Below are 11,846 nucleotides of genomic sequence, written 5' to 3'. Positions count from 1 at the left end.
GCCCTACATTGATGTATTTTCTGTTTATTTAAGAAACTGGTGTGGGCTTGGGGTTGGGCAGGGCCAAACCTTGGGACAGAGTGAAATCCGGTATTACTGGCTCTTAGAGCAACACTGAAATAAAGCAGGAGGAGCACAGTGAGAGGTGCAGAGTGGGGAGGCTTCCTGGAGGAGGTGTCATTCAAGATGGGCCTTGAGGTGGGGGAGGGGTAAATCAGGAGTTGGGGATTAACAGATTTACAGTACTCTATGTAAAATAGGAAAACAACAAGGACCTCATGTGTAGCGTAGGGAATTACATTTTAAAAATAAAAAGACAGGCCTCGAGGATCAGATAGTCCTTTTACACAGGGAGCTGTGTGCTGGCTGGGGGCTGCCTTGTGGGAAGAACCAAGAACGGCACAGAGTCGGGTATTGCTGGGAGCACAAGGCTCCTGCCGGGTTGGTGTGTGTGGCTGACAGGAGGGAGTCTGTGGGGCACAGGGTGGGGAAGGGGATTGGTCATGTCCAGCAGGGCCAAGCTGCAGGGGTCCTGAATGCCCCCAGTAAAGCCCTTTCACTTCATCCTCAGAGCTCTGGGAGCTATTCAGAGGTTCCATTCAAGAGAAAGACATGATCAAATAGACTTTTCCAAAATATCCCTCTGGATGACCCTTGGAGGATAGATTGGCTGGAACAAGACTGAAATCCTGAGTCCAGCCGGGAGGCTGGTGTCAAGTAGCGGAGACTGATGCTGAGAGCTGGCCCAGGGCTCTGCCTGGGGAAGGAACAAAGGTGGAATTGTGAGCTCGGATATGTGGCAGGATCAGTGGGAGGTGGTGCTGCCTTTCTGGGTTGAAGATTCCAGACCCCCAACCCTGTGCCCTATCCATCCTCTCTGTAGGCGAAGGCAGACCTGAGCTGCTAACCTGCAGGAGCCCTGGTCTCCCTCACCTGGAGGTCTGTATCCTGCCCCACACCTTCCTGGCGGCCTCCTTCACCTCCTTGTTCCTCAGGCTGTAGATGACGGGGTTCAGCATGGGTGTGACCACAGCATAGAGGACCGTGAAGACCTCGTCAGAGATACGGGCCTCCTTGCTCTTGGGTTTCATGTACATGAAGATAACGGTGCCATAGAAAAGCATCACCACAGCCAGGTGTGCTGAGCAAGTAGAGAAGGCTTTGCGGCGCCCGGCGGCTGAGGGTACCCTCAGGGTGGTGGCCAGGATAAGCGTGTAGGACAGGCAGATGAAGGCCAGGGGCACGGGCAGCAGCAAGATGGCACCCACCAGCAGGAAGACCTCACTGATGGACGTGTCACCACAGGCCAGCTTCAGGACTGCCAGGATCTCACAGGTGAAGTGACTGACCACACGGTGGCCGCAGAAGGGCAGCCTCATGGCGATGACTGTCTCAGTCACTGACATGAAGAGACAGAAGACCCAGGCGGCTCCCGCCAGCAACCAGCAGAGCCGGTGGCTCATCAGCACGGGGTACCTAAGGGGCCGGCAGATGGCCAGGTATCGATCATAGGCCATGATGGCAAGCAGCAGACACTCTGTGGAGCCTGTAGACAGACTCAGACACATCTCCAGTGCACAGCCAAGAAAGGAGATGGTCTTCTGGGCTGAAAGGAGGTGGACAAGCATCAGGGGCACAAAAGTGGACGTGTAGCAGATGTCCAGGATGGAGAGGTTGCCCAGGAAGAAGTACATGGGTGTGTGCAGGCGGGCATCCAGCACGCTGACCACCACGATGCCTGTGTTCCCCAGCAGGGTCACCAGGTACATGGCTGAGCACAGAGGGAAGAGCAGGTGCTCCAGGGCAGGGTAACCTGAAAATCCTTTCAGGAAGAACTCAGACACCTCTGTGCTGTTGACTGGCTCCATATCACAGAGCTCTGGAGGGACGCACGGCTAGGAGGCAGGGAAAGAGGGTACAGGGTTTAGGGGTGAATCGTATTGCTAGGGCTTTTCGATCCCTGACACACTTTCTCTCTGAAACTCTGGGCAGTCCCCATACTTCTTCCAATCTTCAATAGATCCACGTGAAAAGTGAGGAATGAGGTGGGTCAGAATTTCTCTAAGAGAGTGTTAATGGAAATGTGGGCAATCTGAAAAAGCAATTTGAAACAACGTTGGATTAATCAAAAGCAAAGAATTTACTGTGGAACTTCTCAGAGTCGTTATCACACCACTGTGATTGGTGACTTTCTGAAAGTGATGCAGAGAGTAGGTAGTTCCCAAACTTATTTGACCATAGATCCTCCTTTTACAGAGCACCCATTAACCTCCTGCAAATAAGTATTCTAGCAGCACAGTTTCGGGAACAATGAGCTGGATGGAAGGTCCTCAAATCTTAGAATCACCTGTAAGGATTACATGGGAATCACCTGGAAAGTTTGTGAAAGCACAGTTTCTATCTTATTCAGTCTGAGTGATGCTGTTCTGTTGGTCAGGGGACCACACTTTGAGAATCACTGGGCTAGATGGTCTCTGACGGTCTTCCTGGCTTTCAGGAAGTCTTGAGTTGTATCATACTGTTCCCACGGATGGAGATGCCTGTCTCATTTATCTCCCAGCCTGCAAAACTCTGACTTGCCTCTGCAGTCAGCTCTGGTCTCCATGCATGAAGCACACGTGCTTTGCATTGGAGGGGCTCCTGGCCTCTGAGCCTATTAGGGGCTCCTGGCCTCTGAGCCTATTAGGGGCTCCTCCACCTGTGAGCCCATAGGTCCTGCTTCATCAGCTACTGGGGACTGACCATCAGAATTGATCTTCACCATATTCATTGGAAGGACTGATGCTGAAACTGAAGCTCCAATACTTTGAACACCTGATGCAAAGAGCTGACTAATTAGCAAAGATCCTGATCCTGGGAAAGATTGAAGGCGGGATGAGAAGGGGAAGACAGAGGATGAGATGGTTGGATGGCACCACTGACTCAAGAGACACGAGTTTGAGCAAGCTCTGGGAGTTGATGATGGACAGAGAAGCCTGGCATGCTGCAGTTCATGGGGTCACAAAGAGTTGGACACGACTGAGCAACTGAACTGACTACTGATGTGTTTTTGAGTGAAAGTTTGATGGGCCTTTCAGCCTGCCTCTTATTTTGTCTTAACCTGAGCCAGGGCTGCTTGGGCTTCATGAACTCCTAGGCATCAAATTGCAATAAGCTCTGAGAGATTAATCCACTGGAGCTCCCACTGTGCAGGTAGGGAAACTGAGGCTGCACAGTAGGTTCCTGGCAAGATGAGTCTAGAATCCTGTTCTCCTAACAACAAGACAGCTGCACTGAGCTCACAAGATGTTTGCTTCTGTTAAACCCCAAATATTGGTTGTTCGTTCATCACCCTAGATGGACATCTTTCTCCTAAGTGTCTCCCCCTACTCCTAATCTTCTCACCAGCTAAGGAGCAGGACTTAAACTTTCCCTCGTGTTTTGGGCTCTTGGAACCCGTGGGACACACTGTCCAAGCCTGGTCTGGGCTGGGCACCAGTCCTCTCAATGCCACCCTTGCGGGAGACAGTTTCCTTCTGTTAGTCCTACCATGTTTATTCCTTTCAGAATCGAGACGGGACTGAGTTCCTATCACACCCCAGACAGGGTGCTAGGCATTAGCGGAAGGAATGAGAACACATGGGCCTCCAGGCCAGGAAGTCTCAACCATTCCCTGATAATAATCCTCTCCAGTTCCTAGCTGAGCCTCATCCTGCTTCTGTTGGCATGCCTCTAGTGACAGGAAGGTTACTCCCTTAGACACACTTTTCTTTTTGCTGTCAGGCCACTCAGCGGGTCACGAAATCCTTCCTGATGTGGACTCTCTGGGTCTCCCTGGGCCTCCAGCACCCAGTCAGGCCAGGTTGGGGCCCCTGTGGACTCTGCCCTCACATGCACAGACGTGGGGTCCCGAGCTTTGCGTGCTGCCTTGGGGGCGGAGTGGCCTTTCTGCAGCAAAGAGAGCACTGGACCTCTGTGCAGAGCTTCAGAGGCCCTTGGACCTGTGGCCAGAGCTTCAGAGGACCAGGCAGGACAGAGGAGGTGCGTGGAGACCAGGCAGGGGCCCTGACGTATCACGGGAGAAGCAGCAGCCCTGCGCTTGGGGAGCAATCTCTGCCTGGGATGAACCATGAGCACAAAGAAAGCTCAGACCCGGGACATGGTGAGCAGACCTGCTCAGTGCTTCATCTGCCTTCTGGCCCGAGTGCTGAGAACCTGAGAATCTGAGCCGCTCAGCCTTCTCTCCTGGACTGGGGGCCAAGAAGAGCCGGGAGGAGGGATGTGGCTGCAGGCTGTGGGACTCTGCTTCCCAGAGCTGGGCCAGGGAGCTTCGTTTGCAGAGCCCACAGTGTCTTTCAGTGTATCTTCTGGCCAAATGCTATCTGAAAACCAGTTCAAGTGCCACTTCCCCTGGGGAGCCTCCCTTTATCCTCTCCCAGCCCACCTGAGCCCTCTGTCCTGTATGCATCACGGCCGTGTGTGTGCACCTGGAGGATGGTGCTCACCTTTCTCACTGGCTGCCAGCCTGTTGCTTAGCCCCACCAGCCCACAGGGAGGTCTCCCTCTCCCCTGCTCACCCAGATTCTGAAGGCCAAGCTGAAGCCCCCAGCTTGGCCACAGCCAACTTCTTCCTGTCCCATTGCCACTTCCTGAGGCTAAGACACATTGGGAGTGAGCAGCTGGCTGCTCAGTCCGAGTGGTTCCTAGCCTGGATGACACCTGTCTGAACTGGGAGGGGGCTTGCAGATCAGCAAGACCACCCCTTGTTATGTATGGGAGAAATGAAACTCAAAGAAGGAAGGGGCTTGCCCAGTGCTGCACAGTGAGTTAGAGGGGAAACCAGGGCTGCAGGAGTTCCCTGGGGCTCCTGATCCCAGCCCTTTCCTCTGCCCCATGTCACCATTTTTTTACTTACCTTCAGCCTCTTCCAGATCCATGTGCCTTGTTTCCTGGAAGATGTTTCTGAGACCAGGAACCTTCACTGGCTGTAATCAGGAGAAAACAGGTCCAAGAAGCAGGTCTGAGCCTCCTCTAGCCAGGGAACCTCAGTGGACAGGACCCGGAGTTTCACATTACTGGAGCTTTCCAAACTAAGAAGACACACCTAGGCTTTCGTAGAGTTTAGTGAAGTGTTTGCAATGTGATACAGTGAAGTGGAGCTCTTAGAATTTGGGAGAAGTAGACCAAGCACTTAGAATTCAGCGCATTTTCTGCAGTTTATCAGGCTTTATAGAACTAGGAGATTCTGGTGGGCTCAAGGCTGAGCAGGGTGCCCAGTGGTTCACTGTCAGCAGCCAGGGACTGCCCGCCCGAGCAGTTCCCAGCCCCAGGCTGGCTGACAGCCTCCTGGGGAGCAAGGACCTTTCAGAGCTTCCTGAACCTGGGGACTGCACCATCCCCAAGGCAATTTAGACGCAGAAGGGGAAATTCACCCAGCTTAGAAATTTTGGGATACTTCAGGGATGATGTCCCAAAGACCCAATTACACAGAGTCTACTTAGAGATCTTAATTGGTGTAGAAAAGTTGGAGGAGGTGGCTTAGGGCCAGGACTCCACCTTCACAGGTCAGTCCTCAGTGTGGGCCATCAACATTTACAGGATCAATAAATGAATGGATGGATGGATGCAGAATTAAGTCAATGTATAGGCCACTCTTGGTGAATACATTTAAAGACATTGGAGTGACTGAATGAACAATTGATAGGCAGTTTCACCTTTAAGGGAAACTCTGTCCCCATTAACAGTCACACTCAATTTCCACTCAAGCTTCTTCTGGCCATCAGCTCAGTTCAGTCACTTAGTCGTGTCTGACTCTTTGCAACCCCAAGAATTGCAGCATGCCAGGCCTCCCTGTCCATCACCAACTCCTGGAGTTCACTCAAACTCATGTCCATTCATTGGTGATGCCATCCAATCATCTCATCCTCTGTCTTCCCCTTCTCCTCCTGCCTCCAATCTTTCCCAGCCTCAGCATCTTTCCCAGTGAGTCAGTTCTTCGCATCAGGTGTCCAGAATATTGGAGCTTCAGGTTCAGTATCAGTCCTTCCAATGAATATTCAGGGTTGATTGCCTTTCGGATTGATTGGTTTGATCTCCTTGCTGTCCAAGGGACTCTCATGAGTCTTCTCTACCAGAGTCCAGCCCCGGTGGATCCAGGGAATTCGAAGGGGAGACGGCTTCGGCGATCAGGATACGATAGAATTAAAGATATAAAGAGTGGTTAAATAAGGATAGCTCAGTGAGAAAAGTCAGTGGAGAAAAGAGGCTGAATAACTTGGTTTACGTGGAAACCCAATAAAAGTCCAAGACAAGGAATTTCTGTCACCTACCTAGGCCGCAGGCATCCTCCCGTTCTCCCAAAGGAGAGGAGACACTAAGGACTCCCTTGTCAGATCTTAGAAGCCCAGGCAAAATTAGTAGGGTTGACGAGCCTCCACGTTCCAGATGGAAATTCAGCCAGAGGTGAGAGAAAGAACGACATGGGGAGATGAAACTTTGGTGAACAAGCCCGCACTTTATTTTCCAAAGTAGTTTTTATACCTTAAGTTGTGCATAGAGGATAATGCGGGAAGGGGTAGAGTCAGCAGTAAGCCAGGCTTTCTTCCTGAAAACTTATAATATGCAAAAGTTTAGGTGATTTACATCACCTTCTGGCCAGGAGGCCTGTTAACATTTTATGACCCTTTCTTCAGAAAACTTACTTTTCTCTAAAGGTGATTATTCTAAAGTCAGGCGCCACCCTCCGAAAGCATTAGATAAAGTTGCATTCCTATAGGGCAAAGGTGTGGTGGGCTATAACAAGAAAAGAATTAACTCAAGGGCCCAAGGTTACAAACATTAAAGCTACTACTTACATTCCTATACACCAATTATATTAATCAATACACTCCCAGGGACACAGTAGGTAAGGGATATGGAAACTTAGCAGCAAACATTGGCCCAATAATTGAAAAACCCTTCACCAATACAATTTCAAATCAATCTTTTAACAGCTCATAGGAATCTGTATTTAGACAGTTTAGAACATCTCATGCCTCTTACGGTTGGGAGGCTGTGAACAATCACATGTGGTCGGAAGAACCTGTTCAGGCAGGCTAGAGGACTTCCAAAGGAGTTTGTAGGTTGAAACACTCTTGTCATGCCCAGGAACTTTATTAACCGGAGCTGTAAGTTAACTCTTTTTCAGAGATAGGTGGTGGGGGACAGCCCCTGTAAAGTCAGAGGTGTAGGTGAGAGCACAAAGCAGTAAAGTAGGCAGACTCTGGTTTTGGGGGTAGATGCTCGAGAATTTCCAGGGGGATTCCTGAGGCTCGATCCCGCCTTTGCATATGCCGAGCCTCCTTCCTCATGACCTTCGCCATGGGCGGAGTTCCTCAAGCTGGCTCCCGGCACTTCTCCAATACCACAGTTCAAAAGCATCAATTCTTCGGTGCTCAGCTTTCTTTATGGCACAACTCTCACATCCATACATGACTACTGGAAAAACCACAGCTTTGACTAGACAAACCTTTGTCGGCAAAGTAATATGTCTGCTTTGTAATATGCTGTCTAGGTTTCTCATACTTTTTCTTTCAAGTAGCCAAGTGTCTTTGAATTTCATGCCTGTGGTCACCATATACAGTGATTTTTAGAGCCCAAGAAAATAGTCTGTCACTGTTTCCATTGTTTCCTCATCTGTTTGCCATGAAGTGATTGGACTGGATGCCATGATCTTTGTTTTTTGAATGTTGAATTTTAAACCAGCTTTTTCACTCTTCTCTTTCACCTTCATCAAGAGGCTCTTTAGTTCCTCTTCAATTTCTGCCAATAGGGTGGTGTCATCTGTGTATTTGAGTGACAGTTCAATAACCTTCTGTTGGGAAAGCTCTGTGGAGCTGCAGAGACAAGCCCCTAAAGAGTCCTGCCCTCGAGGCACCCACATTGTTATGAAACATTGTGGACAGAAAGCAGAAGGGCTTCAGTTCAGTTCAGTCCTTCAGTTGTGTCTGAATCTTTGTGACCCCATGGACTGCAGCATGCCAGGCCTCCCTGTCCATCACCAACTCCTGGAGTTTACTCAAACTCATACCCATTGAGTTGGTGATGCCATCCAACAATCTCATCCTCTGTTGTCCCCTTCTCCTCCTGCCTTCAATTTTCCCAGCATCAGGGTCTTTTCAAATGTCAGGTCTTTGCATCAGGTGGCCAAAGTATTGGAGTTTCAGCTTCAATATCTGTCAGTAGGGTTTAGATAGCAAACAAAATGTGCCAACAAAGTGTGGTGGGACACAAAGGAGAGAGCCCCTTTAAAAAGCTAGGAAAGGCTGTGTTCAAGTGATGGAGTCTAAGGTGGCTTGAAAAAAAGCCCCAGATCTCCGCAGAGAACAGCATGAACAACATACAGAGATGTGGAGAGTACCGACAGTGTGGAGAGGGGTTGGTGGTATGCAGGGGTGAGTAGAACATCGGGCTCACAAAGCGGGGGCTGTTTTCTGGGGGCCCAAGGACTCAGCTGAAGAATGTGGTCTTCCTTCTGTGGTAGGGGGAGGCATCATAGGTTCTTGGGTGGTGAATCAGCTAGGATCTGGCCAAAGTAGCAGGACCAGTGTGTGATGTAAGGCTTTGTTGTGGAGAACAGAGCTGTCATTTGTGGGAGCTGCAGGAGAAGCCTGTGCCATGCTCGGCCTCTGTGCTTGGTGGCTTGCTCTCGGGTGGCATGAAGGGGCAGGTGAGGACAGACCAGTGCTCAAGAGGACATGGTGGAACTCATGTCTGGCCCTCACTGCCTTCGACTCAGTGACACTGGTGACCCGCAGGAGGAACTGGCACTCTCTGCATTGGAGCTCCCTTCGCTCCGGCCTCACAGCAGCTGCAGGTGGCCTGGCAGGAGCCCAAGGGGCTGCACTGACAGCAAGTGAGGGCTCCACCACCTCAGCATGGCCTTGCCTCTGCCTTTCCATCTCTTCCAGATTCTCTCGTGCTCAACCTGAACCCAGAACCTGAGAGCAGAGTAAGCTCTTGGAGGGCCAGTGGAAACCTAGCTGGATACTCCAGTCCCGAGTCACACAAGCCAGCTAACCAGTGCTCCCTGGGGTGATTAACCGGGAAGCAGCCAGTGAGGCACAGCTGGCCAGAGAATGGAAGCTCTAGAAATCTCTAGTAGCTCCTGGGTTGGCTGTAGGGTAGTGGCATTGTCACCAGGCTCTTCAGGATTCCTTAGTCTTACCCGTCCCTCCAGAAGTGGGGTAAGTGGGCATCCCCAGGCCTTGGTGTCCGCTCTGGCCTGTGCCCTGAATGATTGGCCAAGGAGGTAGAAGTGGAAGCACCAGGTCATTTCTGAGTGGGAGCTGAAAGAAACCACACAGGCTTTGTCATCTTCTCTTCTTCTTTTGCCATTTGACCAGTAGTGTGCATAAGGCAGATGCTTTATCATCTTGAGGCCCACAGGATGAAAAAGATGAAGTAGATCCCCCATCCAATCTCTGATGGACCTGGAGATTGAGCAAGAAAAAGAACTTTTGTATTTTTAAGCCTCTACAATTTTGAAGTCACACCGCAGTATAACTAGTTCCCCAGGTGGTGCTAGTGGTAAAGAATCCCCCTGACAATACAGGAGACATAAGAGACCTTGGTTCGATACCTGGGTCGGGAAGATCCCCTGGAAGAGGACCTGGCAACCTACTCTAGTATTCTTGCCTGAAGAATGCCATGGACAAAGAAGCCTGGAAGACTAGAGTCCATAGGTTCCCAAAGATTTGGACAGGACTAAAGTGACTCAGCACACACACACCTGCCTGATGGACTTAGAGAACAACAGGAAAGCGGGCCATCTTCCTGGAGAGGAGATCTCCCCTCAGCAGAGCTACGGCAGCAGCTTTCATCTCTGCATTCCTTAGGCTGTAGATGATGGGGTTAAGCGATGGGGTCACGACCCCGTAGAACAGTGCAAGAAGCTTATCCAAGTAGAGGTCCTTGGCCTTGGGCTTGAAGTACATGAAGGAGATAGTCCCATAGAAATCACCACCACTGTGAGGTGGGCAGAGCAGGTAGAGAAGGCTTTGTGCCGGCCGGCAGCAGTGGGCACCCTCAGGAGGGCAGTGAGGATGAACACGTAGGACAGGAAGATGAGCAGCAGTAGGGGCAGTGTCACAACAGCTGAAGACACCGTTAATATCAGTGCATTGAGAGAGATGTCCCCACAGGCTAGTTTCAGCACTGCCAAGTTCTCACAGAAGTAGGGATTGATGATATTGTGGCCACAGAAGGGGAGGCTCCAGGTGAGAATGGAATGGAGAAGGGAGTTGGCACAGCCTTCCCCCCAGCTCAGCGCCACCATCCACATGCTCGTGTGCCAGCTCATGAGCTCTGAGTAGCAAAGCAGCTGGCAGATGGCCACGTACCAGTCATGCACCATCATGGCCAGGAGCACGCACTCCATGGAGCCCAGCGCCAGGGTAGGGTACATCTGCAGGGCACAGCCAGGGAAGGAGATGGTGCTTTGGGTTTCCAAGAAGTTGACCATTATGAGAGGCATGAAAGAGAATGTGCCACAGATGTCCATGAGGCCAGGTTGCTGAGGAAGAAGTACATGGGGGTGTGCAGGTGGGGGTCCAGCATGTTCAGCCCGATGAGGAGGGCGTTCCCTAGCACGTTCATGGAGTAGATGCCCAGGCAGAGTACAAACAGGACCATCTCTAGGTTGTGGTGGTCGTGTAGCCCCAGCAGGGCAAAGTCTGTCACGGCCATCTGGTTTGCCCCATTCGTCTCACTCTTCATCCGTCTCATTGTCTTTCTTTTCCCATCTGCACCATGAAGGTTTGGATAAAAGCACCAGTGGGCCTGGGAGCCAAGCAACGTGGATGTGTGACCTGGGGCGGGTCAGCCCTGCCTCTGGAACTCAGTTTCACCATCGGTACAATGAGAGAGTGGACTTCAGGTCTGCAAGCCAGCCCCCTCAGTTCTGTAGTTCTGGTGTAAGTTACAGGAGACAGGGTCCATTCTAATCACCTAGGCTCTTCTCTCTTCTCCCCAGGCTGCCCTAGGGGAGACAAGAGAATAAATTCTTGTTTCTTGAGCTCCTTTTGAATCTGGAGTGATCTTGGTTATTAAGAGGAAGCACGTTTTCTAGGTTATGATTTCATGTGGCTGAATGATGCCCATAGGATTTCAGATTCATTCAGTTACTGAGGATTTGTTGAGTGCCTACCCTGTGCAGGGTGTTTAGGTGCTGGGCTATATCAGTAAGAAAACTATGTGGACAAGAGATGCTGCATTTGTAACAAGCGCTGCTCCTCTTTCTCAAATTAAGTGGGATGAGCTTGGGAAGGCACGTGCGTGATGAATGATGGTCACCTCATTCCTTTGGGCATAAAGGTTGAACATTTCTACTGCATAGGGTGGCCAAGGGCTGTGGGAGGAAGAAGGGAGCAGGCAACTGTGCAGGGGGTAGGTGGGAGAGGAGGAGAGAGGAGCTGGGCTCTGAAGAGAAGAAGCATCCCCCTAGTGGGGAGGAGAGGGAGGACAAGCCTTCAAAAGGGAACTTCTTGGGCAAAGGTATAGCTCTGGGGACAGACATGGTTTATTGAGGAAGAATAAGCTCACCGGCTGATATGAACGATAGATGCAATTCTACAGGAAGAATGAGAGGGAGGGAACCATTGCTGAAGGACAGAGAGGACCCTCAGGTGTCTTTTCAGGACTTATTCAGGTGTCTCTCCTTAAGATCAGAGACCATGAATTGAATTTTAAAAGAATATACAAGAACATACTTATCCCAATAGAGTCACTGGTCAAATATTTAACTCTCGACATAAAAGAAAATTGAGTCTCCTCTTGGCCTCCATATAGCTTTTTAGAATAAATGATATTGACAATAATATTTCACAGGA

General features: G+C 50.6%; 1 protein-coding gene and 1 pseudogene across 1 annotated transcript; both read right to left on the bottom strand.

Moving 5' to 3' along the window:
• Positions 1-929: 929 nt before the first annotated feature.
• LOC104993002 (olfactory receptor 13J1-like) lies at positions 930-1,868 on the bottom strand. Its single transcript, XM_010846063.1, has one exon. It carries the CDS (start codon positions 1,866-1,868, stop codon positions 930-932), a length of 939 nt encoding a protein of 312 aa, XP_010844365.1.
• Positions 1,869-9,761: 7,893 nt separating this feature from the next.
• On the bottom strand, positions 9,762-10,734 carry LOC104993042 (annotated as a pseudogene).
• Between the last annotated feature and the right edge of the window lie 1,112 nt (positions 10,735-11,846).

Source organism: Bison bison, unplaced genomic scaffold (genome assembly GCF_000754665.1).
Source record: "Bison bison bison isolate TAMUID 2011002044 unplaced genomic scaffold, Bison_UMD1.0 scf7180017864230, whole genome shotgun sequence".
In the NCBI taxonomy this organism is placed as follows: domain Eukaryota; kingdom Metazoa; phylum Chordata; class Mammalia; order Artiodactyla; family Bovidae; genus Bison; species Bison bison.
This window is presented reverse-complemented; position numbering and strand designations above follow the sequence as displayed.